We start from the raw sequence: 23,338 nt of genomic DNA on the forward strand, positions 1-23,338 counted from the left end.
AAATATAAATGGTGTGAATTATATTGGAGACTAATATAAACACTTTGCAATTAGTTTTGTAAGTCATAAAGCTATTAAGCTTCAAAATATGACATTAAGTAGTTATGAACAACTGGATATTTGGTTATAAAATAAATGTAATTTTTAATTTACAGTTTATTGTTGTAAAAGGTGTGCATTATATTTGAGAACTACGTGGACAGTTTGCACTTGGTTTTGTGATTGTAAGTCATTCTCCTATAAAACTATTGAGCTATAAAATATGCTATTTATACTATTAAAATTTATTTATTTATGCTACTGTAAATGTCAGCTCCACAAGTGGGAGACAGAGGGATATGAGTATTTATTTAACTGGAAGGTTCAGTTCAGCCAAAATAGAAAATTCTGTCATCATTTAATCATTCTTAATTTGTCACAAACCTGCTTTACTTTCTTCTGTTGAAGAATAAGCTATTCTGAAAAATGCTGGAAGCTTGTAACCATTGTCTTTCCTATTAGGAAGGTCAATGGTTATGGGTTTCTAACATTTTTCAAAATATCTTTTGCTTTTAAGAGAAAACTAAATTTACTTGAAAGTGAGTAAATAGTGAGTGCCGTTTCATTTTATGGTACACTAAGATAAAACGGTGGCCAAGCCTTTTGTTAAGCGGAGAAATTCAAATGGTCATGCCCAAGTCTGGTTTCTCTCAAGGTTTTTTTTTTCCTTCACTCTCCTATTATTGGTAAAGTTTATTTTTCCCTCTCCACTGTCGCCATTGGTTGCATGGTTCAGGATCGGTAGAGCTACACATTGATGAATTTGCTCTTCCGTGTTTGGATTCTCAGTAATGATTTTAAACCACACTGAACTGAACTAAACTGAACTGAACTTAAACACTAAAAACTGAACTACCCTGTTCCAGTTACTATGACCATATACGTGAAGCTGCTTTGACACAATCTACATTGTAAAAGCGCTATACAATTAAAGCTGAAAGCTGAAAAAAGCTAAACTAACCCTTTAAGTTTTTGCTCAGTCAGTCTCAAAGTATGCTGAAGGCTGTATTGAAGAAAATCACTTTACAGTTTACAAGATGTATTGGAAAACTGTTAATTTGTTTCTGTCTAGCTCATTTAAATTGTTTTTATGTATCCTTTTGTACCAATAACTAGACAACAAATCAATGTGTATTTATTCTGATAACTTATTTATTTAGGTCTATCAATAACATGTCTAAAACCAACATTAAAATTGCCAGCAGGTGTCGACAAGCCATTAATAACGAGAGAGTGATTCATTGAATCGCTAATTAAAATGATTTATTCAAAAAAGCTGATTCAGGTAGAAAATAAGCAAATAACAAAAAACGAAAAGAATAGAAAAGTACTTTGTTTGAAAACAAAATCATACAGAAATTAACATTTTGCATCTTTCTGTTTTGGCTTTAATAAGAAAAGTTTTTAATTGAAGAAGAGCAAAAACAGAGAACATTTGGTTTAAAATGTAAGTCTCCTAATACTACGATCTGTTGTATGAAAGCAATTCACTTGCAATCACTCTAATGAAACAGAAAAAACTGCACTCTCACTCATGCATAACTACTGTACACAAATATAAACAGTAAAAAAAAAAATAAATTCCAAAAGGCGATTTTTGCCTCTAATTAATTAATTAAAGTTGAATTTCAATTAAAATGTTGTAGCAAATAAATTTTAATAACTTTCATAATAATGTTTTACTGATGCTTTTTTATCATTGTTTTTTTAGTCACCCCTGATGCCTAATTGAACTTTTTAATACAATTTTTAAATTACATTTTTTACTCATTGGTTGAGTTTGTCAATTTTACCCACATTTTAACCCAAGATTTAATGTGTATAGGTTTACCCTTTCAAAATGTTTTTATTTAAATTATTATTATTATTATTATTATTTACAAATACTACAGTATAGCAAAACCATGAGTTGGTTAACATATTTGTTTCTCATTTCTTTGTAAAAAATATGGTAAATTGTCTTTAGGGTAATTTGGAATTAAAATGAAAGATTAAAATTAAAGAAATATTAAAGCAGGATTCATCTTCTTCAAAAATGCTGCTGTGTCTACTTCATCCTCAATTTGGCCATGAATTCATCCTACATTATTCCTAAAATATACACAGAAACCATAATCAGTTTAGGGGATTAAAAGGTTTACAATAGTTATAAGCATACATTATACTTGAACACTATGCCTGAACACTATGCCTGATCCTTGAACACTATGCCTGAACTATGCCTGAACACTATGCAAAACTGAAAACATACATTAATGTAAAACTTACAGTATTACTGGTTTACGGTAAACGACTTTCACTTTTTCTAACTGCTTCAGTAAAGGATTCCTCTTTATATCTGTATGTTATTTACTTACAGTTTTGCGATCTTTCATCACAGCGCTGTAGATCACATCCGCTTCTGGATCCACCGATGATAAACGCTGTGAAAAAACATGATCAGATCTGAGAGGAGTTTGCACAACACTGTTTAAAGGGTCACGAAACACCAAAACACATTTTTTGAGCTGTTGACAGTCGTATATGTGTCCTACACTGCTAAAAACACTATTAGGACACCTATATTTCACTAAAAAGTGTAAATTGGTTGTTTTTGCGTTATTTCAAGCAAATTCGTACTTCCGGTTTAAAACGAATTTTTTAAGCTGCGTCACGGCTATGAGATAATAGCGTGTATTCCAGCGTGCAGACTGGATATCTGTGCCAGAGTGTGTCTTATTACGTCTTACAGTGTGATGCATTAATGCATGAGTAAGGCTTGGTTCAAACCAATCAGCGCGCTCTATTGTGCAACTTCATTAATATTCATTACTGTCACAGTGTTTAGACGACACTCACACCACAGTATAGTTTGCTGCAGTTAAGTTTCGTTTTCATTTTCTCTCTGTGAGAGCGCAGACTCACGTGTGGATTAACGGTGTACGCAACGCTGGACAACAATAACTTACGTGTCTAAGGAGGAACAATGTTTACCTGAGAGCTGTTCTCATCTGCAAACGCTGAGATCTGGATTCGCTTGTAGTCTTCTCTTCATAAAGACGCGGCTCTAGTTGCTGGTGATTGTCCTGTCTCTACAGATTTGGTAAGTGAGCGACCAGTGCTCTTTGTTTATTCAGTTTGTTCGTATCGAACTAAGTCAACCATTGCACCGAGTGTAAACATGTTAGCACCACAACCAAACTTTAACCTCGTGTAGGGTTTTTACCGCATTTTGTGACCGGAATAACACACGCGGCTTTCTGCCGCTACCTGCCGTGTGCATCTAAGTTTCCGGGAAATGCGGAGGTTTTTTTTCTCTCATTCGCCGTGCGGTATTAAACATTGCATGAAAAATACACACTTAGAGCAGTTTCTCGAATCAAATATCTCGTGTGTCGCGAGGGACATGAATGAATTCCCTGAATGAAAGAGCCAAACTGCAGTTAAAGTCCAACATTTAATAATTTGGCAAATAATTCGACTACAGATGTCCATGTAGGTTAAACACCATCACTTTCTACTGTGTGTGTGTGTGTGTATTTTGACTCTGAAACTCGCGGGTGCCCAAATAGACACTCCCACACCATCCCACTTTTCTTCCTCCGACACTCCCCCCTAAACAGAGCTGGACACGCCCACTTTTCTGACTTTTTCCAAAGTAGAGGTGTGAAAACACACTGCTGAAACGAGGGGGTTTCATGGCCCTTTAAAGCTACTGTGTAAAAACGGTGTGCTTTGGCTGTTCATTTACTGTTTTTGATTGCGAAATGCACAATTATAGTATAACTTCAGTGCAACTCACATAATGAAAATTCAGAAAGAGTGATACATTGCAAACAAACTGAATGAAATTGATTTGGGGAAACAAACAATTCCAACTAAAACTGCTGACACACACACAAACACTTTCACAAAAAATCTCAGTGATGAAAATCTCAGAGACACTTACTGTCTTAGTAAAGGAGACAACACTGTAGACCACTGATGCATCATCAGCAGAAGACTGTGAACAAACACAACTGACAATCACTGATCTGAATTCAGCATCTCAGTGTCTTCTAAGAGTTGTAAAGCAGACAGAATGAAGGATGAGGACTTACATCAGCTTCTGCAGGACTGATAGATGTCATTTGGTTTTCAGAGGGCATCTGCAGCAAACACAGATGTAGATGCTGAATTAATTTTACACGATTACATTCTTTCTCAGAGAATTTCTCAACTGCATCAATATTTGTCAGTTACTGTAAATTATAAAACACTTACAGTATTTATGGTATTACTGTTAAAACGTTCTTCTCTAATTTGTTCATCTTCTGTCAGAGTGAGATTTGAAGATTAGTTTTTATAACATTTTTCAAATCAACAGAGTGAGGCATTCTATTTGAAATCTAAGACATTGCTTTGAGTTTAAACAGGCCCCAATTGGGACCTTAATTCTGATTGGTTAGTCATATTCATCTTTGGTCAAGTGTGTTCATATTATATATGACACTAAACTACAGGGTGTTTCTTCTTATATACTGAGAAATCATTAATATACAGCAATGAAACAATGAACTCACCTGGATTCTTTCTCATCCTGCAGATTACTATGGCAAAAAGAGCAACGAGCAGTAAAATTGTAAGTGTTGTTACAAGGCATATAATCAGAATCACATCATACCTGTGGTGATGGAGAGACATGTTTGTTAATGTCATACAGAACCAATCAAAAAGATATTTAGGCCTAACAAATAAAATTTAAGTATTCTGATTACATATAAAATTTCCATCCATTTTGATTACATACTTTTTACATAATTGAACTAAGAAACTTTATGTGATTGATAAATGATTACCTAAATGATTTACATTTTCTAAATGCCAGAATAATGAGAGAATTTTTTAGAGGATATTTTATAAATTTCTAGACAAAAGTTTACGTACATCTCCTTGGTATTTTTCAGCTTTGCTTTTAAACTGTGTAACTTTGGTCAAATGTTTTGGGTATTCTTCCACAAGCTTCTCACAATAGTTTGAAGGAATTTTGTCCCATTCCTCCTGACAGAATTGGTGTAACTGAGTCAGATTTGTAGGCTGTCTTGCTCACACAAGCTTTTTCAACTCTACCCACAAATTTTCTTATTGAGGATTGAGTTCAGGGCTTTGTGATGGCCACTCCAAAACATTCACCCTGTTGTCCTTAAAGCACATTTTTACTAATTTGGCAGTATGCTAAGGGTCATGGTCCGTTTGAAAGACCCATTTGTGGCCAAGTTTTAATTTCCTGGCTGATGTCATGAGATGTTGCTTCAGTATTTCTACATAATGTTCTTTCTTCATGATACTATCTATGATGTGAAGTGGACCCGTCCCTCCTGCAGCAAAACAGCCCAACAACATGATGCTGCTGCCCCCATACTTCACAGTTGGGATGGTGTTCCTAGGCTTGTAAGCTTTCCTCTTTGTCCTCCAAATGTAACACTGGTCATTATGGCCAAACATTTCAATCTTTATTTCATCAGACCACAGAACATGTCTCCAAAAATTAGTCTTTTTCCCAGTGTAATTTAGCAAATTGTAATCTGGCTTGTTTGTTGATTCTGGTTTGTTGATTTTCCCATGTTGTCACACAAGGAAGCCGTGTGTTTGAGGTTTTCCTTAAATACTATTCTACAGGTGTGCCTCCAATTAACTCAAATGTTGTCAATTAGCCAATCAGAAACTTCCAAAACCTTGACATCATCATCTGAGCTTTTCAGAGGCAGAATAAACATATTGTATGTGAACTTGACTTTCAAGAAAAGTTATAACAATTTCTCAAAAAATATCTCTCTCATTATTCTGCTATTAAGCATAATAGAAACAAATGTGATAATCCTAACCTACCTAAAGGAGTTTAATCACATTAACATCTGACTTTTTTTTAAAATGGTTATGTGCCTTTTTATACAGTGTATGTAAACTTCTGGTTTTAACTGTATATAGTATATAATATTATTAATACATTCTATGTGTTGTAAATGCTTCTTATTAAATCATCTATTGTCTATTGGGAAATGAAGCTGCGTCAATTTTGTCCTCTGATGTTAAGTAAACCAATCTCACAAAATTGAACTAATTGGATCTTGCTTTTACAGCTGTATATATATATATATATATATATATATATATATATATATATATATATATATATATATATATATATATATAATATTTAATTCTAACAGATTAAGATTGATTCTAAGAAATCAGACAACATACATACATACATACACAAAAACTTGCAAATAAAATAAAAATGTTACAAGCAGTTAAAAAAAATAAACTTAATTGTGTTTCATTTATTGAAAGATTTTGAAACTAATTTAGAGATTTAATTAAAGCTAATGCACACTTAAAATATTTAAATACTTGTTTTGTTCATCAATGTCTTTTCCAGCGTTATGCTCTGAATCTGCTGTTGGAGAGCGATGGGGATCTTCTCTGGAATTTAAAATAACATTACTATAGTAATAACAGTGTAACATTTCGGTATCAGTTATTTTTCTGAATGATAGAACAATAATAACACCTACACATGTGATTTGGGTCTTGAACCAGTAGCTGTAGGTGCTGTTAAAGATAAAACTTAAGAGCTTAAACAATTATGATGCCAAAATAAAATTTTTCATAATTAGTTATTTACCAAATTTATAATAAAACTCAGAATTCCTGAATAGTTATTAATTAACCTAGTTTAGCTGCTGCTTACTGTTTATTATTGCATGCAGTTTTGTAGGAGCTGTGTTGGCAGAGGGTTGAGTTGTGCTCCTGCAAAACAATGACAAAAAATAGTTATATGGAATTAAACAGTTACTCTCATGTTAAAATTACAAGTATAGAAATAAACACACGATTGATTAGCTTGATTTAGTGAATCACTCACAAACACACTTTACTGTGTTGCAGCAAGTATCAATAGTTCAATACAGTGAGATTCGACTCTCGCGATATCTTGTGAAAAAAAGGGAGAGAGAGATGCACGAGAGTACTCTTAATTCATGCAGTGATTATGTTGATTAACGCTGTGAAAATAAACCATACATTCCAAGCACAGAAGTTAATTTGGACACTTCTGTCTAGTGGCCTTAACAGACCAGGTAATAGCCATGAACTCTCGAATAAAACTTGGTAAGCACAAACTTTATAAAGCACATCAGGCCGAGTTTTACAAGAGTAGCACATCTTAATTAATAAAGTAATTATGTCAAAGCATGTACAGTACTTTTTTTAAATGTATTTTTTAATAATTATTTTTTAGGGCTTTCACCTTTATTAGATAAGACAGAAGAGAGAATCGACAGAAAAGCAGAGAGAGGGGAAGGATTGGCATAGAACCGCAAGGCGGAATCGAACTCGGGTCCGCGTGAGAAACAGAGTGCGTGTCAACGCACTAACCACTACACCACAGTGCTTTTACACCCTATTGAAATCATCATTTCATAAACCTCTGACAACAAAAGTATTTGGATGTGTTTGATTCTTTTAAATGTTAAAAATGCTTACCTTTCTGTCTTAGGTGTAGTTGGAGTAGTTGTCAACACTGGAAAGTAGAGAAAAGAGCAACAAGGCCATTTAAGGGGAGTAAGTGCATGATTATTAATTACAGCTGAACTGGTTTGTCATCTTACCTTTGGGTCTAGGTTTAGTGACAGTGAGTTGAACAGGAACCTGCAGATTTCCAACAGAGCAGAAATACCATCCAGAATCAGAGAGTCTCAGTCCAGTCATCAGCACAGTGAAGGAGCTTTCACCATCATCACTGATCTGCACTGATGAATTCTGGGATGTGTCAGTCTTTTTCTCTGTGAAACAGCTCTTATCTTTAACTCTGCACCACTGTTTGTTTTTAGCCTTATATCCTGAACTGTAGAGACACTGAACTCTGACATCATCACCTTCATGTCCAGATACACTGCTGCTCCTCACAGACACATTAGGAGCTGAAAATCAAGAAGACAATACAACATTTTACTGAACAGAAATAAAATGTGTACCTACTGCCACTCAAAACACTGTTTTAGGCCATATTAGTAATGAATATGTTCAGGGCTGGGAGTCACAGTGGGTAGCATTATTGCCTCACAGCAAAAAGTTCACTGCTTCGAGCCTTGGCTCGGTGAGTTTGAATATCTGCGTAGAGTTTGCATGTTCTCCTCATGTTCGCATGGGTTTTCTCCAGGTGCTCCATTTTCCCCTAAAAGTCCAAACATGTGAGCTATCAATGAATTGTGTAAGCTAAATTGTTCAAAGTGTATGAGTGTGCGTGTGAATGTGTGCATAGGTGTTTTCCAGTTATGGGTTGCAGCTAGAAGAGCATCCGCTGCATAAAACATATGCTGGATAAGTTGGCAGTTCATTCAGCTGTGGAGACCCTTGATTAATAACGGGACTAAGCTAAAAAGAAAATTAATAAATGAATGTTCAAGGCCAGCCCAAGCCCTCAGGATTTTATTGTCAATCCTTAATTATTCAAACACTGTAAATCTAAAACACACATTATTGACTTAATTTGCTGTAGCTGCGTTGCTTGCATAATTCATTCATTCATTCATTTTCTTTTCGGCTTAGTCCCTTTATTAATCTGTGGTCGCCATAGCGGAATGAACGCCAACTTATCCAGCACATGTTTTTACACAGTGAATGCCCTTTTACCTGCAACCCATAACTGGGAAACATCATACAAACTCATTCACACTCATACACTATGGACAATTTAGCTTACCTGAGTCACCGATGGCACATGTCTTTGGACTGTAGGGAAAACCGGAGCACCTGGAGGAAACCCACGCGAATGCAGGGAGAACATACAAACTCCACAGAGAAACGCCAGCTGACCCAATGGAGGCTCGAACCAGCGACCTTCTTGGTGTGAGGCGACAGCACTACCTACTGCATTGCCTGCTTACATTATAAAATATACATTTTTAGGACAATTCTAAATATTATCCTGCTGAAACTACTGCCTAGATGATCACACTCTTTTTTTTTTTGTTTGACTACTTGCCACAAAACTATAATGCTTTTATTAGCATGAATGAGCTGTAATTAATGTTAACAGAAACAAAACGGCTGGGAGCAGACAGTAACATATTATTATTATTAATATTATTATTATTATAACTATCAAGATCAAGATGGCGCCGAGCATGGCCGCCGAGTTGCGAGCTCCCAGCAAACTTTGTTTTGTTTTGTGTTTTACTTGTATTTTTGTCATTTTTTGTGCTGTATGTACACACTCTCATTATCCACGACACACATTTCGGGAAATTGGCTCCCTCGTTGCACAACGAAGACCGTATTTTGAGTTCTTTAACGACGCTCTGTTTACAAACACAGCAACAGAGCCCTTTGTCTGGGTCACACAACCAAAGCGACGAAGGAAACGCAGCCGGAAAAGGGAAAAGAGAACCGGCGTCCTCGTCAGACTGAAACGTCGTGAATTTCGACCTCCGCTCCCCACCATTCTGCTGGCTAATGTTCAATCACTGGACAACAAACTTTGCGAGTTACGGGCGCACATTTCCTTCCAACGAGAAACAAGAAATTGCTGCATTATCTGCCTTACAGAAACTGGCTATCTGCGGCGGTACCAGACATGGCTGTTGAACTTTCGGGGTTCTCCGTGCACCGCGCGGACAGAACGAAATAACCCACAGGGAAAAGCAAAGGAGGAGGTGTTTGTTTCTTTATTAACAACTCATGGTGTGACGAGAGAAACATACACCCATTTAAATCATTTTGTTCCCCTGATCTGAAATATCTTATGCTTCGGTGTCAGCCATACTGGTTACCAAGGGAGTTCAGAGCTGTTATAATTATGGCTGTATACATTCAACTTCAAGCCAACACAAATAAGCATAAGCAAGAAGGAAACCACACACCCGGAGGCAGCGTTTATTGTTACAGGGGACTTCAACAACGCCAATTTCAGAAAAATCGCTCCAAAATACTACCAACATATTTCCATAAACACGCGGGGAGGTCGGATTCTGAACCACTGCTACTCTTTGTTCCGGGACACATACAAATCCCTCCTCCCCCCACTGTTTGGCAAATCAGATCACTCTTCTGTTCTTCTCTTGCCTGCTTACAGGCAGAAACTGAAACGGGAACCACCCACCCTCAAGACATTTCAGAGTTGAACGGACCAATTGGATTACATACTTCAGGACTGTTTTGATCATGTGAACTGGGATATGTTCCGGGCAGCGTGTGATGACGACATAGAAATGTACACAGACACAGTCACGTGCTTCATCAGGAAATGCATAGAAGACGTGGTCCCAACAAAAACTGTCCGTATTTATCCCAACCAAAAACCATGGATCAATGTCGAAGTTTGAACAACCCTATCAGTGCGAGCTTCTGCCTAAAATCCAGTAATGCTGAGAAACAAAAACAAGCAAATTACAACCTCAAAAAAAGCATCAAAGCAGCAAAAACGTCAATACAGAGACAAGGTAGAGGGACAAGTTAACACTTATAACACAAGGAGCATGTGGCAGGGACTTAATTACATCACGGACTTTAAAAGTAACAAATCCGCCACTGTAAACATGGCTCTCCTGGACGAGCTTAACTCGTTCTACGCTTTGAAGCCCAGGACAGCGCGAGCACACTGCGCGCCCCCGTGGCCGAAACCAAAACTGATACTGCCAGCACACTCTCTGTTTCTGTAGCGCACGTAAGGAGATGTTTCCGTCGCGTGAACATCCGGAAAGCGACAGGCCCAGATGGCATTCCTGGATGTGTACTTAAAGCATGCGCACACCACCTAGCGGGAGTTTTCACAGACATCTTTAACCTCTTGTTCTCTTAGTTTGTGGTTCCCACATGCTTTATGACAGCTACTATTGTGCCCATACCAAAATTAGCTAAAACAACTTGCTTGAATGACTGGCGTCCGATTGCGTTGACACCCATCTTTAGCAAGTGCTTTGGGAAGCTGATTAAAAAGCACATCTGCTCTGTACTGCCCGCTCACACTGACCCTCTGCAATTTGCATACAGGAATAACCGCTCCATAATAACCGCTGATGATGCAATTGCTTTCACCTTGCACACTGCTCTGTCTCACCTGCAAAACAAAAACACATATGTGAGAATGCTGTTTGTGGTCTACAGCTCAGCATTCAACACCATAGTGCCTGCCAAGCTGATAGTGAAGCTCAAGGCTCTCGGTCTTCACAGCTCATTGTGCAACTGGATCCTGGACCTGTGCTCCACAGGGCTGTGTTTTCAGCCCACTCCTGTACTCCCTGTACACACATGACTGTACAGCCAAACACAGCTCCAACATAATCGTTAAATTTGCTGATGACACAACGGTGGTAGGCCTAATCACGGAAAATGATGAGACGGCCTACAGAGAGGAGTTGCACACTCTGACACAGTGGTGTGAGGAAAACCACCACTCACTTAACATCAGCAAAACCAAGGAGCTGGTAGTGGATTTCAGGAGAGAGAAGAGAGAACACACCCCCATCACCATCAACGGGACACCAGTGGAGAGAATCAGAACTTTTAAAGAGCCCATATTATGGGTTTTTGAAAATTCCCCTCCATGTGGTGTGTAACACAGCTCTAAGTGAAGTGAAGTATCCAGCTAAGGCTTAAATCTGTAAGAATACAGTGTTTAAAACGGTTGATTCATCTATAAAAGAGTCGACTCATAGTGCTTCAAACGAGTCGCCTTGAAACCGATTCATTAGGTGTTTCGCCATGACGTACGAACGAAACCAAGTTATTCACGTGCACGCGCAAAACCGGGAGATTTCAAACCTGAGGCCCCGCCCTCTGACGCAGGAACCCAGACACACACACACACACTTGAGTCTCTACCCAAAGATACACATATTGAGTCTCTACCCAAAGATGAAACATCAGCATTATAACCAAGCAGTTGGAAACTACTGGAAACTTCTGGAAACTGCATGCTACAAAGAATACTTCATCTGCGTTTGTTAAAGGAAGCATCAGTAAAGAGTAACTTACTGATGGACGTCAGGATGGGTTTCCATTCCTCAAGTGTAAGTACGTGCGGTTAAAGTTGTTGCCTCGTTGACTCTAGCTTGCAAATGTATTTAGTTGTGATTTGTTACTTGAAACCGCGTGTACTGTATCCGGTTAACTCGCTATATTCTCTTATCGCGTGCAAAGTCACGTTAAAAACGCGACGCGTGCTGCTTTGTTTATGGAGCTCCGTGGTAGAGTTCTGCATTCCCGCGGCTGTCCCCCCGCCAGATTTCTGCGGCGCGGGAATAAATTTCCGAATAAATCGCGGGAGCGATCGGTAACTGGTTTAATTTGGGACGGGAGCGGGCTGTCTAGCAATATCACGGATATTGCTATGCGAATGAGAAAAAGAGAGTCTGCTTGGTGCGTGTGTGTGTGTGTGTGTGTGTGTGTGTGTGTGTGTGTGTGTGTGTGTGTGTGTGTTAGTGCGCACGCGCGAATGAGAGAGAGAGAGAGAGAGAGAGAGCGAGAGCGAGCGAGAGCGAGCGAGAGCGAGCGAGAGCGAGCTTTGTGTGCTTGGTGCTGTGTGTGTTTATACAGACATCTTGGCTGTCTGGACTGTATAGCTGGGTGACTTTTGATTGTGTTCTCCCCCACTCTAGCGGGATCGGGCGCGGCGGGCAGAAAACGGAGCGGGTTCTCAGGCTAAAACCTGGCGGGTGCGGGCGGAAGCGGGAGCGTTGTCGTCCGGAGGTGTGTGTGTGTGTTTTTGTGTGTGTGTGGCAGCTAAAATCCACGCCTACACTATCAAGCGTGTATGAACTGTTATTACTTTTTATATTGCTGATTAGCTATTGGCCATTTCACTCTCTGACTGAAGGCAGTCGACCAATCGCAACAGGCTGTCATTGGTCCAATCAGCGCAGATTAGCTTCACGCTAAGGAGGGGTTTGGGAACAAATGAATCACTGGACGATTCATACGGGAGTCGCTGGGATAATTAGGTAAAAATAAATGCAGGTTATAAGACCATGAAAGTGTTTTTTGACCTTGCATGCATATTAGACTGTTGTTGGAGACCCTTACAACCAAGATATGACCCTATTTCATGTATAATATGGGCTCTTTAAGTTTCTTGGAGTCCACGTCGCTAAGGATTTGAAATGGACTGCTCACACAGATGCGGTGCTGAGGAAGGCACAACAATGCCTCTTCTTCCTCCGCCGTCTCAGGAGGTTTGGAATGAGCCCCCACATCCTCCCCTCATTCTACACCTGCACTGTGGAGAGCATCCTGTCTGGCTGTATCACCACCTGGTATGGGAATGGCACCAGTAGCAATCACAAAGGCCTACATAAGATTGTGCGAACTGCTGGACGTGTAGTAAGAGGTGAGTTTCCCTCCCTCCAGGACATCTACACCAGGCGCTGCATGAGGAAAGCCAAGAGAATTATCAGTGACTCCAGCCACCCAAGCCATAGACTTTTCTCTCTGCTACACTCCGCAGCATTCGATCACGCACTAGCCGGCTGAAGGAAAGCTTCTTCCCTCAGACTATCAACGTATACACACAGATAGACTCTTCCATTCCCCTCACTGCATACCATCAATAGCATGCACTGCACTTTAACCAATCCATACTTGAAACAATACTGCCTACAACCATGTGGACACCTATTCATTGTACATATCGCTGTCAATTTTACATTGTCGTTGTATTTGTACTGTCTGTAGTTTGCACTGTCTGTATTTTGCACTGTTTTTGTATTTGCACTGTCGTTGTATTTGCACTGTCTGTATTTTGCGCTGTCTGGAGCCAGCACCTAAGCTTTTCACTCATCATAGCACACGTGCTGCTGATGATGTGACAATAAATGCAATTTGATTTGGTTTGAACTATTACTATTATTATTATTGTTATTATTATTATTCAGTCACAAGACGCCACCAAACAGTCCAGAATAGCGGCAATAAAGATACTTTTTAAATAAAAAATTAGATATAAATGGTAATACTGCAAAAAATGCTTATCTTACATATTTTCTAGTTTAAATATCTAAAAAAAAATTATCAAAATTAAATTAAATCAAGATACATTTTCTAGACATACTGTGTCCACATATCTATCCTATTACTAAATATCTAGAAAAAAATATTGTTGTGTTTTCAGAAATAATTCTACATTAAGTGATTTTTTTCTGTAAAAAAAAACAAATTAATCTGCCAATGAGATAAGTTAATCTTGAATCATTGAATGAACTATTCATTTTCTTTTCGGCTCAGTCTCTTTATTAATCTGGGGCTCGCCATAGCAGAATAAACCGCCAACTTATCCAGCATATATTTTACGCAGCGGATACCCTTCCAGCTGCAACCCATCACTGGGAAAGACCCATACATTCCCATTCACATACATACACTACGGCCAATTTAGTTAATTTAATTCACCTATAGCGCATGTTGTTGGACTTGGGGGAAAAACCAGAGCACCGGAAGGAAAACCCACGCCAACATGGGGAAAACATGCAAACTCCACACAGAAATGCTAACTCACCCAGCCAAGGCTTGAACCGGCAACCTTCCTCCTGTGAGGCAACAGCGCTACCTACTGTGCTATCGTGCCGCCCTCAAATAATCTTATTTAAAACCCAAAAACTATATTCTTTTACTTACCCTAATAAGCAGATTTTAATAAAAACCCACATAATTTTGACTAAAACTCTGTCAAGAAAATGTTTATTGATTAAGGAATTTCTAGATATTTGATTAAAGACAAGATAAATATACAAGAATATAAGTGAGGAAAGCAATTTAGCAGTGTATTTACCAACTGTCAATGATCCATAGTACACAGCTGTGTAATAAGATATTTTGAACCAAATTGGTAAATCAGAAGCTTATTTTTTATCACCAAGTTTACAAAAAAAAAAACATTTTGCTGCTGTGCCACAGACATTTCATCAGTCATATTCAGTGTATGCATCCTGCAGCATGCCTGTTAATTAAATATTGCATATTTTCATTTAATTTTGCATTTTTTTTATATTCATCATTATCCATAGGAATAGTATATCTATTATAGGTGTGGGACACAGCTGTGCACAGCTGTCAAACAAGCTTAAAAAGAGACATTTGTGACTGAAAAGCTTGCATCTCGGATTTTTGTCACTTTTAAAAGATGATTTAAGCAAATCTTCAAAAAATCAGATACAGTCAGAAAATCAGAATTGAACCACAACCACAACCAGTATGCAGCATCCACTTGGATGATGCGATGGCAGCCACAGGACAATGACACAAGTGCGCTTACCACACACCATCTATGGGAGGGAGTGGAGAGACAGTGATAGAGCGTAAAGAATTCGGTGGATGGGGATAACATGATTGGTAATAATAATAATAATAATAATAATATTAATAATAATAATAATAATAATAATAATAATAATACCTTTTATTTTTAGGCGCCTTTCAAAGCACTCAAGGACACCTTACAGCAGATTACAAGTACATCATAAAAATACAAGCAGTAAAAATGACAATCAGCATAAAATTAAACCAGCAAATCATTAAAAGCTATCCTAAACAAAAACGTCTTTATCTGAGATTTAAAATTGGAAATAGAGTCCATCTGGCGAATGTGCAAAGGCAGGGAATTCCATAACTTTGGTGCTGTACAACTAAAAGCCCTGCCTCCAAATGACTTCATCTTAAAGTGTGGGACAGATAACAGTTCAGCAGAAGATGATCTCAGTGAGCGTGAAGGAGTGTACAATTGAAGAAGATCAGAAAGATAGTGAGGGGCCAGGTTATGAAGAGCTTTGTATGTTAAGAGGAGGATTTTGTATTGTATACGATAGTGAACAGGAAGCCAGTGCAGGTGAAAGAGAATTGGAGTTATGTGATCAGAAGTACGCGAGCAGGTAACTATCCTAGCCGCTGAATTCTGAATCAACTGTAGTCTATGAAGTTGTTTATCAGGAATACCAGAGAGAAGCGAGTTACAGTAATCAATCCGTGATGTAACCAAAGCATGAACAAGCACTTCAGTACTTTGTTGAGATAGTGAAGGGCGAAGTCTTGCAATGTTACGCAAATGAAAAAAGGCAGAACGTGAGATATTACTAATTTGAGAACTAAATGAGAGCATGCCATCCAGTATAACCCTAAGACTTTTCACGTGGGTTGAGAAATTGACTGGGGAGTTATCAACAAACAGGGTAAAAGATTGAGCTTTGGATAAAACAGATTTTGAGCCAACCAAGAGGGCTTCGGTTTTACTGGCATTTAACTTTAAGAAATTATTAGTCATCCATTTATTAATCTCATTTAGACATTTGGTAAGGTCAGAAGGGGGGTGCGATGTTGTAGGTTTTGTGGAGATATAAACTTGTGTATCGTCTGCATAAAAATGAAAATGTATGCCAAAAGAACGAAATATATGACCTAAAGGTAGGGTATAAATAATAAATAAAAGTGGCCCCAATACTGACCCTTGAGGAACACCATGAAGGACTGAAACAGGATCGGAGCGTCTATTCTTTATCTGCACAAACTGTTTTCTGTCACTTAAATAGGAAGAGAACCAGCAAAGTGCGTTGTCAGCTATTCCTATAGAAGCTAGTCGTTCCAATAATAGTGAATGACTAATAGTATCGAAAGCCGCAGTAATATCTAAAAGAATAAGTATGGACAGGTAACCAGAATCAGCAGCTAAAAGTAGATCATTTACAACCTTAGTGAGGGCTGTTTCTGTGCTGTGTTTAGGGCGAAACCCAGATTAAAAGTGCTCATAGATGTTATTAGTAAGCAGATGTGAGTGAAGTTGAGCTGCTACTGTTCTTTCCAGTATTTTTGAAACAAACGGAAGGTTGGCAATTGGCCTAAAATTGTTTAGGTCATTAGTATCAGCCCCAGTCTTTTTGAGTATTGGAGTGATAGAGGCCATTTTTAAAGATGTAGGAACAGTAGCAGTTTATAGTGAAGAACACACTATAGATGTAATAAAAGAGGATAGTGAATTAATGCAAGACTTACCTAAAACAGTAGGTAGGGGATCAAGTGAGCAGGTAGAGGTCTTAGACTTCATGATCTCCCTAGTAATAAAATCAACTGAGGGCAGTTCAAAATTAGAGAGAAGACTTAGTGACCCGCTAATATGGCTATAACCATACTGATAATTGGGAGCAATCAAAACAGAATTAAGCAATTCATGATGAATATGATCAGTCTTAGCATGGAGAAATTTAGAGTAGGGAACACACTGAGTAGGATCAAGGGAAACAGAATCATGTGGTTTCAACAATTTGGCAACAGTACTGAACAAAGTTCTTGTATTTGAGTGTCCACTGGTGATGAGATTTGAGTAGAATGTTGATTTTGCTCTTTCTATTTCAGCCTTGTAAGAAGCAAGATGCTCAGAATACATCTGCTTATGGACTTCTAGACCAGTTTTATTCCAGAGTCTCTCCAGGCGACGACCTAGAGCTTTTTGTTGACGAAGTTCAGGAGTAAACCATGGAGAGGGATTGGTATAAGATACAATGCGGGTTCTTAGAGGAGCCAAAGTGTCTAATATTTGAGACAGGCTATTGTTATAAAAATTTACCAAGTCAGAAGTAGAAGTGGACAGACACTGGTTTACAGAATAATCAGTCATTCCTTCCAGGACATGATGGTCAATGTTCTTAATATTACAAAATGAGACAGAGCGTGGAGGTTTAACTCTTCCCAAAGAAAGAGAAACATTAAAAAATACAGATTTATGATCTGAGATTAAGTGATCAGTTGAAGATATATTATTAGGGACAACACCAGAACAACATACTAGATTAAGAATATGCCCCTTAGATTGTGTTGGAAAGTGGACATACTGCATAAGGTCAGCACTGTCCAGGACCAGTTTGAAATCATTATACTGAGTGTTGGCAGTGTTATCAAAATGAATATTAAAATCTCCCATCAACATAATGTTCGGAGATAAAGTACACACATGTGTTAAAATAGCAGAAAGCTCATTAAAAAAGATATTCAATGCAGATACCTTTGGTGGTCTATAGACTATAACTAGAACAGTAGGAGTCGGACCTTTAAGTAGTACAGCCAACACTTCAAAAGATGTAGGCTCAGCTATCTGTATCGGACAGGTCTTAAAACAGTCACAGTAAATTAGTGCAAGACCTCCCCCTTTACCGGTACAGCGAGGTTTACATAAATACTTATATCCGGAAGGTACAGTTTGATTAAAAATAAAAAAGTCATTAGGCTTCTGCCAAGTCTCAGAAAGACACATAAAATCTATACTTTTGTCCTCAATGAGTTCATGAATGTAGAATGTTTTATTGCTGAGAGATCGAACATTAAAAAGCATAAAACGAACAGTAGACATATAATCTGACCTGGGCAGCGATGAAAGCACGTCTTGGTTAACACCCCTCCTGGCGAATCTAGGCAGTCTTGTATTAGACCAAAACGACCGAATTATACCATTCTTATCATGATTGGTGGTTGAAGAAACATTCCGACGAGATCCCCGATGTATGTATTTTGGTCTGGGCTGGCGGGTAAGGTCCGGGTGGTTGTGAAGTGATAACGGAGGTTGCGAAGTTGCCGGTCTAAGTTTGTAAAGGTCCCCCGCCGAATACATCAGAGGAGCGGCACTGATCACAGCAGAGCAAAGGATAATCCATAGAAGCAGCCTAAACAGCCACATTTTGAGATCCTGTAATTTAGTGAGGACGAGCCCACGGAGCCAGAAAAGTTATCAGTAAGTCCCTCAGCAAACGTCCACGTCAATCATCCGGTGCGCAAAGTGTCAAACAGCAGTCACACAGCTTTCGGGTGAGAAAAGCTGGCCCTCCATTGGCCCTTACTAATCATGTCCTTTCAATCATCTCCATCCACCGAATTCTTTATGAGAAGTACCATGGGATTTTTAATGACCACAGAAAGTCAGGACCTTGGTTAAACGTCTCATCCGGAAGACAGCGCCCACAGACAGTATAGTGCCCCCTTCACTTGACTGGGGCATTAGGTCTTAAGCCTGGTTTATACTTCTGCATCAAGTGGCTGGCGTAACCCATGGCGCATGCAACGCGTGTAGCTGTGCATTTATACTTCTGCGCGCTGTCTCTGTTGGTCTGCATTAACACTTCCGAAATGCTAGTTGGCAGTGAGGTGTAAAGGTTCCTCTGTGTCGAGTTTCTTCGCTGCTTTTTTGCTTTTCCTGAACACTTCCTGGATGTACAAGTGGCTCAAACTCGCTCATTTTGAGGCAGGAACCGGCGGACGTGCAACAACTTTAACTAAGCACAAACACAAAACAAAACTTTCCATCCGGAGCTCCTTCACGGAACTCCACACCTGTAAACAATCGCTCCATTAGGCTCACACCATTCGCGCGGCTCTCGGTCTCACCCAGACTGTTCAGCGCTACCAAGCCGACCAATCACAGAGCTTTGCTTACGTGTAGTTATATTTTTTGAGAGGTGCACGTCAGTGACGCCGACGGCCATGGCGAAGGGCTATGCGTCAGCGCCGTAGCATACGCGTGCATTTGACGCAGAAGTATAAATCAGCCTTTACACAGACTGCAGGTTGAGAACCCACTGCTGGCCTCGCTAACACCACTTCAAACAGCAACCTAGTTTTCTCATGTGGTCTCCCTTCCATGTACTGACCAGGCTCATCCATGCTTAGCTTCAGTGAGTAACCGGTCTTGGGCTGCAGGGCGATATTGCTTTGGCAATGTGCAATATAGCATTTAGACCACCACAATAAACTACTAAAGTTACAGTTGTGTAAGTAATTTACATAAAGGTTATATAAGGAGGATAGGCTTTGTGGACAAATTTTCTTCCAAACTGTACGAATATAATAAAATCCACTAACCTTAGTTCACTTACTACTTACAGTTAACTTAAATGAAATTCAAGTTATTTCATTTTCATACAATTACTTTCACATTCAATTCTTTTACTCATATGAAATTCAATCAAGCGGATTCGGAGGCAACAGTAAACAGTAATGGATTCTTATTAGGGTTCTTTAGTGAAAAATCTAAATAATCACTACCTAATATATGGACAATTTTAGAAATTTCTGATCTGATTCTCTTAATGAACTTTATGAATCTAAAATTGTTAATAAGAATTAGAGTAAGAATGATTAACAATTATTTGACAGAAGCACAGTCATGATATCTCAATAATACTGTATATTCTTCAGTTAAACAAAGAGAAAACTGAAATGATTGTGTTTGGAAACAAAGATGAGGTTCTCAAGGTAAATGCGTACCTTGGCACTAAAGGTCAAACGACAAAAAATAAGGTCAAGAATCTTGGTGTGACTCTTGAGTCAGATCTGAGTTTTAACAGTCATGTCAAAGCAGTCAGTAAATCAGCATACTATCATCTCAAAAACATAGCAAGAATCAGATACTTTGTTTCTAGTGAAGACTTAGAGAAACGTGTTCATGCTTTTATCAGCAGCAGGGTGGATTACTGTAATGGACTCCTCACTGGTCTTCCTAAAAAGACAGTCAGACAGTTGCAGCACATCCAGAACGCTGCAGCCAGAATTCTAACCAGAACCAGAAAATCAGAGCACATCACACCTGTCCTCAGGTCTTTACACTGGCTGCCAGTTACATTCAGAATAGATTTTAAAGTATTATTACTGGTCTATAAATCACTAAATGGCCTAGGACCTAAATACATTACAGATATGCTCACTGAATACAAACCTAACAGATCACTCAGATCATTAGGATCATATAAACTAGAAGTTCCAAGAGTTCAGTCAAAGCAGAGTGAATCGGCTTTTAGCCACTATGCTCCTCGCTGCTGGAATCAGCTTCCAGAAATGATCAGATGTGCTCCAACTTTAGGCACATTCAAATCAAGACTGAAAACACATCTGTTTAGCTGTGCCTTTACTGAATGAGCACTGTGCTGCGTCCGACAGATTGCACTATCATGTTTTTCTCTTCTTCTTCATTCTTTTATATCACATTTTACCTGTTTTTATGTTTTGTTTTGTTTTTACGCATTTTTATCATTTGTTTTTATTTTTATTTTACTTGTTTCTTTTATTCTTGTTTATGTAAAGCACTTTGAATTGCCATTGTGTATGAAATGTGCTATATAAATAAACTTGCCTTGCCTATATAGACGTGCTGTAGTCAGGCCACATTGTGTTTTTCCATTAGTCATCATAGCACATCCTATATTTAACTTGTCTTTAAACTTGTCCGAAATAAACCTTTATCAAACATAACCAACCTTTTACATTGTTTGTCATAAAAAGAGAAAGGTTTTCTTTACCTGATTGTACTGTCAGATACAGATAATATCCAGCATCCAGGGTCCCAGAGCCACCGATCTCCACAGCGCACCAGTAATATCCAGAGTCTGACGGCTGCAGTTTCTGCCATTCCACTGTAAAGATACTCTGTGCTGGGTAATAAGTGATGGAAAATTTACTTTTTGGGCCATTTCCAAATGCCAATATAGTGCAAGAGATCCAAAACGTCCCCTGACACCAATACTTGTGATTTTCTTGATATTGTTTTTCATATTGACATGGAATAATGCCTGGAGATCCAGATTTCACTCCTATATTCAGTTTATCAATCCAAGCTCCATCTGTAGACACGATTAAGTGTAAAAGAAAACAAAGAAGCACTCATAAGATGCACACACACCAATGAAGTAATTGTGTACTGAAGAGTAACTAGCCTTAAAGTAAACAACTGGGTCCCACTTTATATTAAGTGGCCTTAACTACTATGTACTTACATCAAAAAATAAATACAATGTACTTACTGTGTTTATAATGTATTTGAGAACACTTGTGGTGCTTTTGAGTTGGAATAGAGGTTGGGTTATGGACAGGTTTGGTGGCATGGGTAGGTTTAAGGGTGGGTTAAGGTGTAAGGGATAGTCAACAGTGTATTTACAAATGTAATTACAAAAGTTAACTACAGATGTAACTACATACATGTATTTAATCAAGCGTAAGTACACAGTAAATACATGTATTTACACAATAAGTACATTGTAACAAACTATTAATACCTATGTAAGTACATATTAGTTAAGGCCACTTAATATAAAGTGGGACCAACAACTGTAACACATTAAGTAAACAACAGACCATATAATAGTGTAACAATGCAATTTTTTAAATAATTATAATTATTTACCTCCAATGTGAAGTAAAACGCCAGTCAGAATCAGAGTGTGAATCATGTCTGCATTGAAGTGTGTGTGTGTGTGTGTGTGAGAAAGAGGAGCTGATCTCTTAAATATTTTCAAGATTTTAAGGAAGAGCAAAAATATCATCTAAAACCACAAAAGTGTGAACAAAGTAACAATGCTGTCATTCTGCTGTCAGCAACACATCACACATCAGCACAACAACATCTCACTGCTCAAGTCTTCAGTTTGTGAACAGGCTAATGATGAGATGAGCAGATGAGAGGTTTGAAGCACAAGAGTCAAACTGCAGCCACAACACTAGTAGTGTTATTATTAATGTGAAAATGTTCTTGATTCATTTATTTGGAAATTTTAAAATCATCATTTCGATTTTAAATTCTTGATTCATTACATAAAAAGCTTAATTCCCAGCTGACTAATTTCTGACAATTATAAAAACAGCATTTCTTCATTGTTCGTTAGGCACAATCATATGTTTTGCTCAATACTATTTTACCATGTTCAGGTTCTGTTTATGCGTTATTACTGAAACACACCAACTGTTTCTCCAATTGTATTACAGCGCCATGAAGAGGGCAACAACAAAACTACACACATAATTAAATTTGAGAAGTCCAAACAGTATTTAAAGGTGCCATATACTGCATTGGTTTAATAAGTTAAATTGCTCTCTTATATCAACATAGTGGCTTCGATAACACAAACAAATCTCCAGAAAGGTTATTTAATAATCCATAAAATACCCATAGAATCAGAAGGTCCATGATTGACCCTAAATGGTTTGTGTCGTGAATATTAATGAGCTCCACTCTGCCGCTCTTATGCAAATACACACACAGAGCACAGTGTACACTGAACACAGACAAATATAAACCCAATCAGAGTAACGTTAATCTAATTTGCTCACCAGATCTGTTGTGGATGAAGGCTAAATTATAATTAAACTTGAAAAAAAAAGAGTGTATTTTTATCTGCATTGTATTTTGAAACTAAAGACGAATTACCATGTTTGTAAACATTCAGGATGCGCACGCAGTGAGGTTGCAGAAAAAAATGCGTGCGCTAGCATTTACAGTGAAGGAATGACAACTGATGTGGTACAGTTTGTTGTTTTATTAGAG

General features: G+C 38.3%; 1 protein-coding gene across 1 annotated transcript; it reads right to left on the reverse strand.

Moving 5' to 3' along the window:
- Positions 1-1,170: 1,170 nt before the first annotated feature.
- On the reverse strand, positions 1,171-23,280 carry LOC137487548 (uncharacterized). The gene is made up of 13 exons (XM_087241494.1): positions 22,202-23,280; positions 21,321-21,641; positions 7,671-7,982; positions 7,546-7,582; positions 6,752-6,810; positions 6,576-6,612; positions 6,412-6,483; positions 4,581-4,681; positions 4,282-4,331; positions 4,119-4,166; positions 3,968-4,021; positions 2,397-2,462; positions 1,171-2,130 (listed from the first exon to the last, which is right to left on the reverse strand). Exons 1-13 carry the CDS (start codon positions 22,338-22,340, stop codon positions 2,125-2,127), a joined length of 1,302 nt encoding a protein of 433 aa, XP_087097620.1. The 5' UTR covers positions 22,341-23,280; the 3' UTR covers positions 1,171-2,124.
- Between the last annotated feature and the right edge of the window lie 58 nt (positions 23,281-23,338).

The sequence above is a fragment of the Danio rerio genome, chromosome 2, assembly GCF_052040795.2.
Source record: "Danio rerio strain M-AB ecotype USA chromosome 2, GRCz13ab, whole genome shotgun sequence".
Classification (NCBI taxonomy): domain Eukaryota; kingdom Metazoa; phylum Chordata; class Actinopteri; order Cypriniformes; family Danionidae; genus Danio; species Danio rerio.